Source organism: Solea senegalensis, linkage group LG17, assembly GCF_019176455.1.
Source record: "Solea senegalensis isolate Sse05_10M linkage group LG17, IFAPA_SoseM_1, whole genome shotgun sequence".
NCBI lineage: Eukaryota > Metazoa > Chordata > Actinopteri > Pleuronectiformes > Soleidae > Solea > Solea senegalensis.
This window is the reverse complement of record NC_058037.1, coordinates 15,846,432-15,865,220: the sequence shown is the minus strand read 5'-3', so window position 1 is coordinate 15,865,220 and position 18,789 is coordinate 15,846,432. Positions and strand designations below refer to the sequence as shown.

Below are 18,789 nucleotides of genomic sequence, written 5' to 3'. Positions count from 1 at the left end.
AACAGCACCACCTGGTGACAGAGCTGTGGAACACACCTTGACCTGAGACTGTTTCAATGTCACCACAAGGGGGCAGAAGAATCCAGTGAGCATGTGTGACAGTTTCCAGGTGTGGGAAGGTGACACACAGGCACTGTGGGAGGGATTCTCTCCATATATACCAAAGAACCATGACGTTCTTTCAGTGTTATTTATGTATAACTGCTGATGTAGCCCTTAACCTCGGCCATGTTGTCATTCAAATCATGACGTTACTTCTCTCTCTCTCTCTCAGTGATGTCACCGCGTCGTCGTGTTGAGTGTAAACTGGCAGCAGAAGCAACAGTGTTCTGAAAGAACGAGCAAGTGTGTGTTGACATTTCTGTGGCATGGAGAAATGAAATGAGTGAAAATGTCACACATCATGTGAATGAAAATCCCCGTGGCTCGTGACGTCACCTTGTACAAATCACAATTGAGGAAGTCACAGGACAAGGTAGATTTGGCAAATTTAAAAACAGGATGCTGGGAATATTTGCCAGTCACACAAAATGTACTGTGCATTGTGATCCATGTCAAATGTTGTTGTTTCTTTCCGGTGTTTTCCACAAAAATTACATTGAAAAAAGCTGTTTTATTATGATTAATGAACATTTAAAGCTCAATTTGTGTCACATGTGTCATAAAATATACAATATATATATATATATATATATAACCCGGTGATTTCCAAAGACTGGGTTGGGACCCACAGATGGGTCGCGGGTGATTGTTTTCGGATCCCCAAGCAAATCTGCAAACACATTTTCCCAACCTTTTATTTAAGATTTATGTGTACATTTTTAATTGTTTTTGCTTTTAGCCTCTCCCTAATGAAATTTCTTGGAAATGATTATGTGTTATTTGTTAACAACGATGTAGCCCATTTGTCTATAACTGGATCAAAGTATGACTGCTGGTCCAATATTGTCTTACATTGGGTTGTTTCTGTTTTAGGAAGAACTAAAACCAGGAACTTTACCAAAAACTATGTGCATTTCAACTAGAGAGAACAGGAAGTAAAATGAATTGCCAGGTCAATTTCCGGTCCATTCACTAAGAAACTAACTATTCATTCATTATCAATTACCTAAGTTGTGTTATCTATTTTGTTTAATATTTAGCTTTTAAAATGCCATTAAATGATAAAAATAAAAGAAGCCCATTCATGGTTTTCAGGGCCATTTGTTAAGTCTTCAAACTGCTTTTTTCATGCAGCCATCCACTGAAATGTTTAAAATTTATTGTGGGGGGGGGGCAATATTTTTCCAGACTAAACATAAGGACAGAGCTTCCTGTGATCAGCATGCATACCATATACTGTCGCTCAATCATTCACCCGTCCCTCTCTCCCTTTTATTTCCTGTGATCACATTTTACTCTTCTTTAAAGCAAAAAATACTCACGAAAAAGTCACATAATTTAGTTGGTACATGTGTACACAGAAATCCCTGACTTAACAACTGTAATTGTGAGCACAGGTTTCATCATTTCATTTGCATGGTATAGTGCGTGAGAGTGTGAGAGACGAATCCATGGGGCCCCACGTAACAAAATTCAGGAATGCACACTGACCTGGGAAGAAGAGTTCTTGCATTAAAAGACGTGATTTATTACAGTAACAGATTGTCGTCGTCCCCTCCCGAGGAGGAGGAGAAGAAGGAGAGACTCGATTAGAATATGAACAACAACGAAAACGAACTCCAATTTCAGCCTGAAGAGAATCTGCAAGCTCCAATAAAACTATCTCTGTGTCTCTTTACCATCTGTTTCAGGCTCCTCTCTGCGTGAGCTGGTTCAGGGTGAGATGTGAGCATCTGTTTTCTTTTTGGTCATACTACGAGCATGCCTCAGCAAATGGCACTCTTTGTTTTGACATGAAACAGTGATTTTCATTTCTGTTCCCGGGGGGAGGAAAGTGTTCTTCATTAGCTTTAGGATTATTGTGAAAAAGAATGGTTGGGTATATGTAAAATTCCACTCATTTGAAAAGTTTTATAGGAATAGATACACTTTGTAAGGTTGCAAAATATTGGAAATTGGAAACTTTCCATGGGAATTTATGGGAATAAACTGGAATGGTTAAAGTCAACTATTTCAACTATTAAATCAAAATGTATTGTGAGCTTAAGTATTTTTCTGATTACAAAAATAGGATTACAAAAAAAGCAGATATGTCCATAGTTAGCTGAAATTATAGAAAGGTCTTCAAAACATTTTTACAACTGATGTATGAAATCTTGTGTGGTTTCATAAAACTGTGTAAAGGGAGGCAGAAGAAACAGCATTACATTTGCAGTAGCTAGCTAGCACCATGAAAAGCTAGCTTATTTCATGAAATGGTGCGAGCTGTTTCATCTGCCTCCAGCTGGACAGTTTTATGTAAGAAATTCAACTTATTATTGAAGAAACCTACTGAAAATGTAAGTCATCGTTAAAAACAATGAAAGAATACCACCACCTTGGTGTTTTTTGTACTTTTGTACTTGAAATTCAATCTATGTCTCATAAATTGGGCATTAAAAAAAAGTATGTATCAAATCAAGTTTGTTGTTCATCTGCAGAGCCAGTCAAAGCTTTTAAGAGTCCTTCAGGTGCAGCAGTATTTAAACTACAATCCTACCCATTACAACGACAACACTTGACTTGTGTCAATATTTGATCGTTCACACTGTCGGCAGCCGGAATTGATCGGACGTGTATTTGGTTTCAAAGCTGTTGACATAATATCTCATCTTTGTTACCACTGATACAATGTGACACTCTCTTGTGAGACATGCTTAAGTACATGTCTCGGGGACATGTCCTCAAAGGCTGGGGTGACAGGGACTCAAACCGGGAACCCTTCGGTCACAAGCCAACCACCCTTTCTAAATAATAGGCCATTTTGTGATTTCACAGTTCTCTAAGGTTCCCTGCATCTGGGGGTCATGAGGCTGAAAGATCTCTAGCGTTTTCCTGTTTTCCACAGTTTGTACACATCCTGCACCACAAGGGTCAAAAATGTCCATTACTTTTTTTTTCTTTCTTTCAAAGGGGGCAGTAGTTTGTTTGTGCAGTTCTTTTATTCCTCTTTCTGTCTTTCTTAATGCTTCCTTCTTGGTTTGTTTCAAGTCTGTACTTGGCAGTGGAGAGCAGGGCATACTCAGCATTCCTAAGGAGTGTCTGAGAGTCCAACTACTCTGACAGGCGGAAGGAGGAAAGAGTTACTAACACACATAAACACTCTCTCTCACACACACACACACACACACACACACACACACTGTGAAGTCGAGAGTAATGCTTCGTACAAGCTTTTTCCTCCCCCGGTCACTTTACAGGGTAAATGCCCGGGACTCTACACAAAGCAGAGGATGTGGGGAAACGCCCGTCACTGGCACACATGTACTTATATGTATATGACATCACTTTTGCCTGACTCACAGCTGGAACAGTCACCGCATCAAAGGCCAGCTTTACTTACCACGAAAAACCCAACACACCCCGGCCACGAAGTGAATCCGCGTGAAACTCGCTGCCATGTTGGATCTGTAGATACATTTGTCCTATTTCCGGGAAATGGAGCTTTGAGCCGCAATGTCGGAACAACATACGTAGTAGCCGCTGCCTGCGCTGTCACTCCAAAACACGCCCCTTGTATAACTTAACGTAAACAGTCAAGGCCAATCACTGTAGGGAAGGGAATGAATTGAAAGCAATACTGGCCAATCACAGGGTAGAAGAGGCAGGGAAAGAGGCGGGGTTTATGGCCCAGGGTGTCGCCGCGGCGGCTCCCACCCATTCGAAGGCGACGGCGGTCGTCAATATTTCAGTTCTAATCTCGCCAGAGATAAAAGGGTGAAATAAATCCACGCACTGACAGCGGAACTGACACACTTTTCACCTCGACTTTTTCGTCCTATCTCCTCTAGGTCGATCTTGCGGCGGGGCTCTGGAATGACGGGGTGTGCCGTGAATTTGAATTAGCTCGCCGTTAGTTTGAAGACAGAGTGAGTCGGGATAGAGAGAGAGAGAGTGTGTGTGTGAGAGAGGGGAGCCATTTTGTCCCGACTGTGTGGGAGAAAAGAAAGAGTGGAAAAGAGGAATCACACGGGAGGATATCCTATTTTTTTCTCTCTCCGTTCTCATGCTGTAGAGAGTGGAAAACAGTCGGACTCGGGACTTATTAACTTCTCGGACACGTCTACGGACACGTTATTTGGGTGGTATTTAGCCAACTAGCTCGCCAGGCTAATCAACAAATCCCAGCTTGTTATAATAGTTAACAGTCAGTTTGGCGTTGGAGCTGGCTTTAGACTTGACATTTGCGTATTAGACTGTCACTTTTTTTGGGGGTTCATATCTGGGTTAATAAAAACACAAGCTGTTCTTCCAATGGCGAAGAAAACGTACGACTTGCTGTTCAAGCTGCTGCTGATCGGAGACTCGGGCGTGGGGAAGACCTGTGTGCTGTTCCGCTTCTCCGACGATGCCTTCAACACAACCTTCATTTCCACCATAGGTAAGAAAACCCGGAGACATTGTGGGAACTTGTGTTTAGTCTAGTCTGACGGTTCGGAAAACTCACTGACAACTGCCCTTCAAGCTGGACGTGGTTATTCACAGCAAACCCAGTTAGCCTGTGTGCTATTGGCATGCACCGCCTCCCCAGGCCTGCACTGGTTAGCCGGGGAAGGTAGCTTTCTGTAGCTTAGCGAACTCCTGGGTGAATTCCCCTTTTGTCAGCCACTTTTTACATGCGCGGGTCTGTAAATGACAACAACTGGGTGTTGATTTGAAGCGGAGCTCGCCAGCAATGGCAAGTAGAACCGGTTTCAGGACGTGGGGAAGAGCTGTCATGACAGTTGACCCAGAGGCTGCTAAGCTAATGAGGCTAGCAGTCGTAGCAACACAGTGACAGGGCCGGAGCTGATGTTCACAGCACTAAAGATCATTCACAACAACACTTTTGCATCACTACAGTTTCGCTCAGGTTATGAGTAACATCTTAAATTCAAATTAAACATCCTTCATACGATGTAAAATAGCCCTTAATTTGTCACACTTTGAGAAAATGTGCAGTGCTGAAGCGGCACAATACAAAAAGTAAAGGTAACGCATTATAAACAGGCATCATAAGAAAATGATACAATAAATACGTTTTAATATTTGTACTTAATATAATATAAAAGTTATGTATTCAGAAAATATACGTATACATTGCTTAAGTAATTCCTAGTCAAAGAACTCGTTGAAAAATGCTGTTAAAGTGTGTGTGTGTGTGTATAAGTAGATGTGTTTTTTTCTGCAATACTTGTTTGTTATTACTAGTACAAGCAGCATTCTAATGCTGGGCCTTATCTAAGAACAATTACATCCGTTATGGAGATAATGTGTTGTACAATTGCTATGATGGGGTGATAAACTGATTAGTATGTTTGGAAGAACATTTATACGCTTATTATGATAGTGTGTCCTTTGCAGCCACTTTTTGAGCAAATCTTTCCCCCCTTTTTGCAGTCCCGATGTGGCACTTTGCAGAATCGCAACATCTTTTACAGATACATACATTCATTTAGAATGAAATATCATACATTTTGAACAAAAATACGCAACAGCAGCATATTTAGGGTTAAAGGTATATACTTTTAACCCTTAAAGTTTATATCTTTACTTTGAATCAGTCATGTCGATATCTGTCTTCTAATTGTACTGAGAAAACAAGACTTCCCTCTAAAATGTAGCCCAGAAAAATATTAAAGTGCATATTTGTATGGTTTTTGTCCAAGTTCTTCAGTACCTATACATAGAGACATTCCATGTATGCTCAGAGGAGAACTATAAACAATTCATCATAGTGGCATCGTCAGCTTTTTTTCTCTCCCTGTCCTCTACGCATGCGTCCCTCCCCATCGTCATGCTCTCATGAGTCAAGTGTCAAGCTATGTGAAGTCCCTGCATGGCCCAAGTGAAGGCTCCTTTTACTCGTTGCTTAAGATCAACACTGAGTAATAACGTTAGATGTGTTTTGCTAAATCCAAGGGAAGTGTTTACTGTGGACTGGCATTAAATCCCTGACCTCTTGATTGAGCTTTGCTCTCATGCCAGGTTTTTCACAACATAGGTGTTGACTGGCAGACTCTTCATGACTCTAGGTCGGAAGAACACACAATTGTTTGTTTCCCAGACACATCCAGGATAGATTAGATTTACAGTTATGAACCACAAGTTTATGTATTTGTCACTGTTTTGGCTTTGCTTTGTCTTGTAATCCACTTTGTATTATAGTAATATTACACTCAGTCCTCTTCCCCTAAATGTTGCAACAGTTTGTGGGTTCAAAGTAGGAGCAGAGTCATGGTGTTTTAGAGTTAAAGCCGTCATATCTGACCTACCAATTCATGGCAAAGACGTGTGATGTTGAGATGCGCGGGAACATACTGACTGACCTTAGCCTTATTGCAGTGGTACTTCCCCTGTTTTGTTGTGCTCTTAGTCAAGTATTGATTTTGAATTGGAGGTGGTAGTTTATGTCTTTCCGGGGAAAACCCTTACCCAACAACAGCACGTTTTCTATGTAACCCTGAATAATATTGTGTTGTTCATAATGTTTAAAACATGTTATTGTCATTGTTTGTAGGCAGTTAAAAGGTTAACTCCTAAGAGAAAGGCTCACATTGTCCATCTGGATTTCATTATATTGTGAACTCGGATAAATACAAGGCGTCATTTAGTTCAGAAAGTACTTGCATGTTTGTCCAGAACCACAGCCTGTCTGAAAAGTTTCTGTTGGAAGAAAAGCAATGCAAAGCAACCCAAAACAATTGCATCTCACTTGTCAGTTAGTCACATGACTCTGTCATCATCAAGGTAATTAAGTGGATTTTTTAAAATATTGCCAAGTTCCAGTCACTGGCTATTTTCACTAGCCCGGCTGCCAAAAAAACGAAGTTACTCACTTTATAGTTTAATAATCGCAGGAATCCATATTGAATTACTTACAGTAATGACATTTCATTTGTTCCCATCATTATTATTATTATTATTATCATTTTTATTATTATTAACAGCTCTTCCCTGAAGCAAGCCACGTAGAATATGAGTGAGGCAGTCGACAAATTAGTTAAGTATGTGTACCTTTTAATGAATTGCACCCTTGTTTATACGGTGTTGTTTGATATTATGGTCCACAGGCGTCATTTGTTTCTTGTTCAGACCGATCTCTGTTTGTTGATTGAATGAAACACTGTATTTGGTCTCTTCTTGAGAACTCACAGACGAATCCTTCAACATAGCCATGTTTCTGGTCTAAACAACATAATGTGCAGGTATAGACTAGTTTTGAACTTTGGTTTTTATGAGACATGTCATAAGGCAATGTTCACTCTGTTCTTAAAGATATTTTTTTTTAAACCAGGCCTTGTTGGTTGTGCTGCATTTTCCTATGATGACCTATTCTCTGCAATAAAAAAAAATCCTTTGGACTTACTCCTGAAAAAGTCAGATTTATTAACCTGTGGTCCATCTTGTGATAACTTACTTTATGATTGGCAGTTCAAACCTGCAGTTTTGAAGCACAGTATGATCACTAGCTGTCATTAAATAGTTTGGAAAAACACTAAATGCTGCAAATAGTGGTTCATTTAATAGATGTATTACACAGATTGATATGTATTTTAGATCAGGCATCTGACTATGGTTGGGAAAACTTATTCACTAGAGTTGCCCAGCCAAACTGGGAGAATAAAAATCGCTGAAAAACGGTACCAAAGGGATTTGTCAAATTTGACCATGGAATACCTCAATGAATACATTTTGCACAGTATAGAAAACACAACATATAGGTCTTGTCCTAAGCATGACCTGACCTACATTTAGACCGCTATGCAAACCGAAGACCACAAATTGTGAGGGGAAACAAAGTTTACGAGGAAACTGCAGAACCAGGACACGTGAAACAGAAGTGTGTTCTTCCTCTGACACAGTACTCATACCTTTGGAGACGCGGATGCCTCTCAAAATACCCTCGTCTGGAAAGCCCCCCTCTCATCAGTCACTCATCCTCATTTCCAGCCCTCTGAGTGCCCCTTTCTCTGCCCCCACCTTTTCTTCCCCTTATATCTCTGGGTTTAAGCATATCAAGAATGCTGAACATGCATAATGTTGCATTGTGCAATTACTCTCAACAACGCATCATGAATTTTGCATGGAACCTGGCAGATGGACTGGGTGGGATCTGCACTCGTGGAAGGAATGGTTCCTGTTGGATAAAAAGAAAGCCAGTCATAAATCATGACGTCTGTCCACGTCTCCAGTTATTGCGATTGCACAACACCAATATTTTCTTGACAGTTTGCCAGTGCACCGCTCTAAGAAAAAGGCTGCCCATGTGTCCACTCCTCACTCGGAAATTGCACACAAATTTGTGGTGCGTGCTGGTGATTTTTGGCAACAAAACTCAAATGTTTTGTACTGAATATCGCTGTAAACAAGCACAACTGTGTTTCATTTGCAGACCATCAATATCCGAATTCCTGCTGTCCCTTTTCATTCCATCCATCTGTATCTTTCATCCCCCCTGTCTCTGGGGTGTGAATAATATTTCGTGAGTCATACTTTGGCAGCCAGGTCGTTCATTATTGTGTGACCCTGCCCCACCTAGAGCACAGCTGTTTCTGTCTTTTTTAACTAACCACCATTTCTCACCAGAGCTGAAGTTGATAGCTCCCTGTTCAACAGGAAGAGGTTATTTAATGGCCAAATGTGGAAAAAAGTAGCTTTAAAAGGCTTCTGTAGCGACAACACAAAGACTGGACTCTTATTTTTATTTGTTTTGCTGTTTTTGGAGCATAACAAACTTAATAACAAGATGACAATCCTGACCTTCTAATATTGGATTCCAAATAATTACTTGTTCCAGTTGCTGCTTTTCACTCCATTTGTATACCAACATCACGTTCAAACCTCAGCAATTCAGGGAATATTTCAGTTTTTTTTTTGTATTGATCAACAAAATATGAAGATCAGAGGTTTTTTTCAACTTTTAATTGATTGTGTAAAGGTCTAAACTTTCCCTATACATCATTGTTTCAAGAAATGGCTTCATACCTGCAACCTACCTGTGACGTCATTGTTTTTCCCCCCACTCTGTGACCTATTTCCCCAGATGTTGTGGTTTAGCCGGTACGATTACAAAATATTTACAGTGTCTCTTAAACTCATTCGTGTGTGTACGGGTCCTTCCCTGCCTGTTAAAAGCGTCTTAAAACTACCGATTATAAAGGGCATGAAACGCAGCATTAAACTTGACACAGGGGAGGCCAAAAGAAAAATCTGGAGGAAATAAACTTTACTCGTCTCCAAACACATCATCTCTGTGTCCAACAAGAATGTAATCCAAGTCCAGTGCATACAGAAAGTGAAAAATAAGGTTTTTGTGAGCAACTTTCCACTGCTGAACAGTTGGTTATTTATTTACATTCAGAAACATGCACAGTGCTCTCCTATCGCAGTCTGTCCCTTCGGTAACAAAAACCTTTTGGCGTCCTATTTGAAGTAAAACACATAAAATATCTATAATATCAAGTTTCGGTCCAGCTGCGTTAAAGCCTCAGTAATCAGGTTATGGTGGTGAATATAAACATGTTCTCAGTTTTCATGCCTTAACCTGATTTTGCTGTGTTACCTTGTTGGTGCATGCGTGTGTGAGAGAGAGAGAGAGAGAGAGAGAGAGCGCGCAGAGGCTCATTGTTATCCAGCTGCTGATCCTATAACTCAGCTCATAGGCTCAAGGTCTGGGCATGACACTGCAGAATCAGGAAGTGAAAGAGATATTGTTATTGTCTGTGTGATGGAAACAGCTGTCACTCGCTTTCCATTTTTCCTTCCCTCTTAAACGACTGCGGCTGTTTCTCGTTCTTTATCGTTGATGTCTCCATTTTTTTTATTCCCCTCTCGCTGGGTTTTTCTCTGTCAGTCCTTACATCAGCGCTTCGATCGCCATCTGTACTCCATTTATTTAACTTTTTTTTACCCTATGCTCTGTGTGTTTACTGATGTGTTTGTTTTTGTTTCACAGGAATAGACTTCAAGATCAAAACTGTTGAATTACAAGGAAAGAAGATCAAACTACAGATTTGGTGAGTTTATATCAAAATCAAGCCTATTCAAAATGAAGTACAGTTACTAAATTGTCCGTGACAGTATGATTAGAGGTCGACTGATCTGTTTTTTTCTGTGGCAATTGCAGATTTATTTAGGGGTCAGAGCTGCCGATGCCTGACAGTTGATGCTTTTTTTTATTAGATTATCTTCTAACTGGCTTAACTAACTCGAGCGGTCCGTGTCTCCAATCTACATTTTATGTCTTTAAAAATAATGTATCAACTAAAATATTTAATACATGAAACAGGCCATGGAAAAACATTTGTCATGTTCCTAAGATCAAAGTTGCGTCATTTGTAATAATTAGCTGACAAATAAATAATAACCAATGCCAAAATATCAGCCCAGCCTATTAATTGCTCTGCCTCTAAAAATACTGTTAACGTAAGGTCTACAAACTTTCTTTTTATTATCTCTTTTTGTTCAAAACCACTCCAAATATGTTTTATTACAGTAGATTTAGACTTTTTAATTAATTTGTAGTGTGTGTGTGTGTGTGTGTAAAGGAATCTTTGTTGTCTTTTCTAACAGCTCACAGCTGTTAGTCCAGTGTTACAAGTTTGGTCCACAGAACAGTAAATTATAGAGTTATTTCTTTTCTGTTTATGAAAAGGTGGCCATCTCCTGCACATCACACACTGAAGTCGATTATTTCAAGGGTAATCATATAATGTTATCTAGAAGCCAGAGACGCACGGCTGCATATCCACACCCACTGCTATGTGAGAACATGCACACAATAGTGGAAAAAACCACTATAGTGAAGGGCCTGCTGACATTTAATGCAGCACTTGGGAGAGTGTGTATGTTTAGCTGTTTTTGATTAATAGGCTTGTTGATACACTTTATGGGGAGTTAAAGCAACATTTTAAAGTGTTATTCAAGCAAAAATACCAGAATTAACGATGTTTAGCGTCTTAACTCTTGAGTTTGTTCTAATTCTCATGACTCCTCCTGTGATACAGAAGAAGCTTTTTCCATCTGGTGAAATTTAATCTGGTGCTTTTCATTGGTTTTGGACAAAGAAGTAATTGAGAGAATAATGGAGAGGTAGAAAATATTCAATCCATCCTCATGTTTACACAGGCTCTCTCAAAGAAGGAATAAAATAAAGTTGAGCACTGAATATTGATAGTTGGATCCCCAATAATGAAATTATGTCATAAACAGTTTTTCAGACAAATTAGACTAGAGTTTAGTGGGGAACTTCATGGGGAAAACGTTGGTAATAAAACATATTTGTCTTGAATTTAATGAATGTGATCATCATCATCGTCATGTGGTGCCAGTGTTTTTGGGTTTTCCTCTCTTCGTCGTGCATCATCGGTGACAGATGGAGGTTGACTGGTGGTGTCCCCAGATAGGAAGTTGTCATTTTGGTACAGAATTGTGACAGGGTGGTGAAAGACTGCCTGTGGTGAATTTGAATGTCTGTCAACCAGGTGGGCAATATTTTCCCCAAGGGGCTACATGAGAAACAAAAACTATTGTTGAGGGCTGGGCCAAATTTGAATTAATTTTAATTTAATTTCAGTAAATTGTTTTGGTGTAAACTAGGCAGCATACAAACACACAACGCAATTACTAACCACCTCTATTGAAAATATGAAATTACTACACTATATAATGAATACTATTACACTATATCACTGTGGTGTAGTGCAGTGACCACAACCCCCCTGCACAGAGTGCACCTGCACGCTTACGCACACACACACACTAATGCTGCAATCACACCGGATGAGTTTACATATGAGTGACAGTGTTTTGCTGGTTAGATAATAAGATGATAAACATGGAGGGAGATGATGATAACTCCTGAACTTTAACCGAGACACTTGTAGAAGAAACGTACCACTGAAATTGTTCTTAAAGCTGTCTTCAATATAGGCTGCCCCTGACTCCTTTGCACGCTCTTCATCAGATAAGTTCTTGTATTTCTCTTTGTGTTTGGTCACGTAGTAGCGATTCAGAACGTAACCCTTAAACACAGCGACTTGTGTACCACACAACTAAGCACACGGCTTTACCTTTGACGCCTGTAAAGAAATATTTAGCAGTCCATGTCTTGTTAAATTTGGAATTTACTTTTCTTTTTTTAACGTGAGCTGACATTTTTAGGGGGACAGGGGCAACTGTCTAGCGTCACCTGTCGCTGTGCAGACAGACGCAGATACATGTGTCCATACGTCAGGCTTTTCAAAATAAAAGCAACACAGTCGTATTGCATGCACAGCATAAATACTTCAAATACTCGTTCATCTGTCTCTGTAAAAATGCCCATGTCTGGTCTAGAGACCTAGACATGATAAGAAGGCCTTATTCACATTTTCCTTTCCCATGTCATTTTCTCTTGTAAACACGGCATCATTTCAAGAAATATTTTCTCTCCACATGACTAGTACATATGCCAGATGCATGGTGCTGTAACACTGCTACGTACGCAGCTTTAGTTGGTTAAGTATACGTTACAATGTGATGAAACAGAGACGGAATGAACCAAATCAGGGCGACAAAAGGGAATAAGTTATAAAGCTAATTGAGCAAACAATGATAATGCAAGTGCAAGAGAGAGAGAGGTGGGATTATGACATCATTGTTTTCACAAAGTAGTGTGTTGGTTGTGTATACAAACACAATTATTTTCCAAAATGAGCATTTAAGGGCTCCTAAAACACCAGCTCTGTGTGGATAACAAGCTGTTAGAATTAAAAGCACTTGAGGTGGGATTTTCCTGAACTTGTTTGTTTTGACCCAAGCTTAACCTTGTATCAGCCTCTTGATTAGTTGATTAATGAGCAACAGAAAAGTAATAAAAACAACACATTAATAATCGCTTGTATGTTCAGCCCTTATGGAGACTTCACCAACTGCGACAGCTTAACATCTCACTTCAGAGAATCAAAGCAGAGCTACAACACGAGATAAAGATAATAAGCCACAGAATAATAATAATAATCTTATTTTGTGTGTGTGTGTATTTTTAGGGACACGGCAGGCCAGGAGCGGTTCCACACCATCACCACCTCCTACTACAGAGGAGCCATGGGCATCATGCTGGTCTACGACATCACCAACGCCAAGAGCTTTGAAAACATCAGCAAATGGCTGCGCAACATTGACGAGGTACAAACAAATCTCCTCACTTTCTTTCCCTCTATCTTTCAGTGAGTTATGTGTTGGCATTGATGTCGTCCTGTGTTTTTTTTTTCTTCTGGCTTTAATGAAAAAGGGGAACACGGCGAACTTGTTAGCTGATTTGTGTAAAGTGGGAGCATTGGAACATTGATTTAATCACAAAAGTCAAGAAGGTACTGTGGAAAAAATTATTTTCCAAATGAACGTTGGAGGACATTTAGAGCATGTTGAAATACATTTGAGATGATAAATAGTTTTAGTTTGTTTGTCCCTTTTTTTTTTTTTTACATACTGGAATCAAATGGACAAATGTAGATGCTTGAAGATGAAGAAACATTGAAAAGACAAAAGGTGGTTGTTTTATTGCTCAGATGGATGTTAAACCGTCATCACTGACTATCCTCTGTTAACTGCATACATTTTTAACCCTACCCTGCCCCCCACCTGGGAATATATAAAGACCAAAATAAGCTTACACAATTACCTGAGTGCTGTAGGAGATCGTTAAAGACTGTGTGCATTAGGGTTTGCTTTTTAGAGGGTTTAACTGGATCTGTGAGGACCGGTGTTTGAATCTGTTTTGCTCTAATGGATTTAAGGTCATGAGGTGGTGTCGGCTAATGTACAGTATGTGTCGTTTGGCGACGTCAGTCTGAAAACAGGCCTGATATTTCAGAAAGACTGGCCTTGTCTGTAGCATATGGTCACTTTTGCTCTGCACCGTCAGAGGTAGACGTATCTCTGTGGGCGAGTGTGTTTCTTGGTGGAGCCAAATCACTGTTACTTATCCATGTTATTTCCCCCTCCTGTTTACACCTCCCCTTAGTGTTTTATTATCGCTGTCTTAATCCTCATCTCGGCGAGTAATCTCCTGGCATCCTCTCCACATCAAACAACAACAGATTTATGATTTAATCAATAGTTCCTATTATCTACCTTTTCATTATTCCAGGGTGTAGCTAATCACATAATCAGTCTGAAGGTCTTGTGTGCAGCGGGTGGGCTGAGACTACGTTTTCGCTTTCTTGTCATTTTCCTCGCCCTCGCTGTTGTAGAGTTTTCTTCGACTCTGGTGAAGGAAAAGGAAACCCATTGACTTTCCTGCTAACTAAGAACATGACCTTGTTCACATTGAGCCTCTGTGTGTAATACATGTAATACATTTTTTTTTTCTTGACTCCAAGAAGAAAGGATTTCTGCTTCTTGGGAAAAGCTACACATCCATATTTGCATATCTCAGCTGTGAAACCATCAACCCAAGAAAAACAGCCTTGCTCAGACCAGCAATGATCAAACGATCCAATGGTCTGTTGACTGATAAATTGAAGACACATTAGATTATCAGATTAGAATCCAAGCATCTTCATTTTTAGGTGAAGCTGTGAGTTTATTTCTCGAGAATAAAAGCAAACAAACGGACCTTTTTTCTTGAGGAAGAAAACATTTAAAGATGGTTGTGTATGTGTGGGTTTTCCTTTGGATACAAGAGTTTCCCTCCACAGATTAAAGACCCTCAGATTGGCATTAAGGTGTATTAGAGACTAAATTCTCCTTAGGTTCTCTGTTTTCTTGTGGGCGTCCACATTAGAATCCACTGGTCTAGATAAACATGTGGGAAAGGAGAGTTGTTCTCTAAAACCATCTACCATTATCTATTTCTGATGGGCAGATCTAGAAAATCCTGTTCTTTTTGCCCCCTAGTGGCCACAGCAGAGAATAGTGTTTATGTAACTTGAATGTTTTCATTTCCGGTTTTTGTTTCACTGGGGTTGTTTGATTGACATGTGGGATCTTGTCCAAATAGGAACGAGTCAAAACAGTCATTCCAGTTCGTCTGTGTGTGACGAGGACCTTTTCCTTTCATTAACACTGAACCTGTCAGGACCATGACCACTGGTCATGGTTAGGGATAAGGCTTTTTTTGTTAGGCTGTCTAAATAAATGTAAGTCAGTGCGAGTCCTTGTAATGAAAGCTGGATGAACCTGTGCGTGTGTAAGTGGCTGTGAAGGTCAACGTTACACAAGTCGTCCTATAATAATAATAATAATAATAATAATAATAATAATAATCTCCTTTCTTCTTTCATCGCTTATCTTTTCCAGCATGCGAATGAGGACGTCGAAAGGATGCTGCTAGGCAACAAGTGTGACATGGAGGACAAGAGGGTCGTACCAAAAGCCAAGGGGGAGCAGGTCAGATGGTGCAGCCCTACATCAGCACGCTGACATACACACATAATCGCACACGCTGATTGGCTCATTTGTTGCCGCCGCTTCACAGCGACATGATGAATCTATAGTCCTGAATATAGAAAAACCTTGTGATCACTTAATTACATTTCAGTCTCATCTCTTCACACTTAGCAGCGTGACGTATGGTGAGCAGCGGGTTGTTTGCTACTGCCTCGTTCATCACTAAAGCAGAGAGAGAGAGAGAGAGAGACACGGTCTCAGCAAAGCACAACATATAGATTTAAAAGGGTAGAACAGTGAGGAATGTGCAGTAAGTCTTTTTTTTCAGGCTACAACTAACAATGAACAAAACAGTTGTTTGGTTCAGAAAATGTTGAAAAATATTTCCCCAACGACTCTCAAATGTATTGTTTTGTCCACAAACAACTGTTAAGTCCTCGTACAAGTACATGTTGTTGCATAAAATACCAAAACAATTCTTGTTTTTGTCCACAAACCGTAATTACTGAGTTTTAATGATTTCTTTGTGAATTTGTGTTCTGGTTTCTTTGCTCCAAATAACATCTAGGAAGCTAAAAAAATATCAGAAAAATGCACTGAAACTGATTCATCAAAATAGTTGGTTACTTAATGAATCGAGTAATCGTTGCAGCCCCACGACTGATTAATCGATAATGGAAGAACTCGTTGGTTGCAGCCCTAGTTCTGTTGCCGTTTCTTTGGAGCTGAACTGCTAACAATGTTAAAACCTGACAAAAAGAAGCTATCCTTTAATAAGTTGTTTCCATTTCTTTCTCCTCCACTCACCCCGTCAGTCCCTGTCACAAACACATCAGGAAACTACGGCGGCTTTTGTTGCTTTCACAGTTCCACGTTAGGATAATGTGGGCGGAGCCATTATTCTTTGTTTGCGTCGTACACTTCCGCTCCAAAAACTCAAAATGACACGACATGGCTACATGAGTCTTATGTATTGAACGTGGATGGAGCATCTCTTAACGTAGCTTTCTTCACCATAATCCAGCGTAACTTCCATCCAAGTTCTCCCCCTTCATTTATTTGAGCAGCGCCCACTGCAAGGAGACATGAAGTAGTGACACCCGGCGAGGGATGCATCGGTTATTCCACGAGGAAGGACGCCGATGTATCCACGACACTTGTGGTCTCTCTGTGTCTTTCTTGTTCTGTTTAGATTCTCTCTGTTCTCTCTCGCTGCAATCACACAGTGTTTTGAGTTCAGCTCAGCCAGAACAAGTGAAAACACGTGTAGCCTTCAGACATCTGGCTCACGCGCCAACGTATTAAGAAACCAGCAGTGACTCGTCACACACACACACACAGCTGACTGACTGACTGACTGACTGGTGTTTGTCTCAGTCAGTCAGTGAGTCAGTGAGTATCAGCAGTGATACCTGATCTGTGCTGCAGACACTTTTATTTTTGGACCTGGACTTTCTCTCTAAACTGTTCTCCACACTCATCTCTCTCCCTCTCGCCCTCCCTTAGATTGCGAGGGAGCACGGCATTAGGTTTTTTGAGACGAGCGCTAAGGCCAACATCAACATCGAGAAGGCTTTCCTCACGTTAGCAGAAGACATCCTCAGAAAGGTGCGTGTCAACTCTTGCTGTCAGTTTTATTAACAAGGTTGTGTTTGTGTGTGTATTTATTCTTTCTATAAGTTCTGACTGGTGTTTCACTACCTCAGAAAGTGTCATTATCCATTAATCTATCGACTATTTTCTGGATTCATTGGTAAAATGTCAGAAGGTGTCGATTTGTTCGGTCCACAAACCACAAAAACACATAAAATAACTTAATATTCACATTTAAGAAGCTGAAAAATCTGAATATTTGGTAATCCCACCCCATTTTTAAGCACCTGTTACACCTATTACAGGTTGAATATGTCTGATGAGGATGATTAATGGTCTAAACATTAATGTTTAAAAGAGGGAAAATGTCTTTTTTATCAAATGTGCCACAAAGGCAGTCACTTTTTTGAAAAACATTCACATTTACGTGACGCACTTAACAACCCCTCTTTTTTTTAATGCTCTAATGTTATGATTGTTAAACTTGTTTTTGTCCTCCACTGTCGCTGCACGACAGCTATTTCTAATAATGAAAACTATTTTTGATTAGCAAGGGTTAGAATGTAAGAATGAAAGAGTGAGTGAATGCGTGTGAATGGTAAAGACCAGAAAAGTGCTGTATAAAAACAAACATTAACATTATTTGTGCAGATTGATGATTTTTGCTCTGATTTTCACATGTAAATGTGTATATTTGTGTACCTGTTTGTGTTAATGTGTATGTTCATGTTTTTGTGTGTGTGTGTGTGTTCTCGCCGTCAGACGCCCGTAAAAGAGCCCAACAGTGAAAACGTGGACATCAGCAGTGGAGGCGGAGTCACAGGGTGGAAGAGCAAGTGCTGCAGTTGAACGACTTCTGTTTCACTCACACTAACGTACACACGCGCACACACAGACACAAACACACACACACACACACACACTGTCTCTCTCTCTAACTGCTAACTCTAACTCTCTCGCCCTCTAACCTGTTTATCATGAGTTTTTCTTGCACACTGACACTCTCTCTCTCTCTCTCTCTCTTTCTCTCTCGTCTCTTTTATCAGAATAAAACAATAAACCACTTTCACTTGTTCATCCTCCCCCCCACTCCCTCCTCTTCCTCCCTCCACATTTTTGATAATTTTTATTTCTGATAAAAACAGAAATCCAGTCACGTTTCTTGTCATTTGTTTTAAAGGTTGTTAAAAAACCTCCCAAAAAGTAAAAAAAGTGTGAAAAGACAAGCTCATGTTTTTAAACTTTCCTTTGACTGAGCTTACTCCCCCTCCCTCCCCTCTCTCCACCCTTTAACCTCCACCACCACCCTCACCTTCAGCCAGAGGAAATAATAATAATGAAAAAAAAAAAAAAAGAGGTCAGATTTAGGATTAACATTTTGTACATTCAGTGACTTTTCTGTTGTCTAACCATATTCGGTCATTTATTTACGATTTGTTACCAAGTGACGACCGGGGAGGCGTGACCAGCTCCTTTTGTATGTGGGGGTTTAATTTTGTCCTGTGCCTTATATGGAAGACAGGGGGGCGGGGGCTGTGTGGTGGGCGGAGCCACATCCACCCAAAAATGAAATTACAGTTTAATACTCTGACAGTTTTGCGCGCGTGCGGAGACGCCGAGCTGAAGCAGAAGCGTTTGAATTTCTCCTCCGGCCAAGAGAACGGCATTAAACAGTATGTCCTGTTTATTCATGTTTTTGTC

The 18,789-nt window shown here is 40.2% G+C and overlaps 1 protein-coding gene across 1 annotated transcript; it reads left to right on the top strand.

Annotated features, from left to right (window-relative positions):
- Positions 1-3,796: 3,796 nt before the first annotated feature.
- rab10 (RAB10, member RAS oncogene family) lies at positions 3,797-18,291 on the top strand. Its single transcript, XM_044049101.1, has 6 exons — positions 3,797-4,522; positions 10,079-10,139; positions 13,152-13,290; positions 15,406-15,495; positions 17,002-17,103; positions 17,851-18,291. The coding sequence occupies exons 1-6, from the start codon at positions 4,396-4,398 to the stop codon at positions 17,935-17,937; spliced, it is 606 nt and encodes a 201-aa protein (XP_043905036.1). The 5' UTR covers positions 3,797-4,395; the 3' UTR covers positions 17,938-18,291.
- The last annotated feature ends 498 nt before the right edge of the window (positions 18,292-18,789 follow it).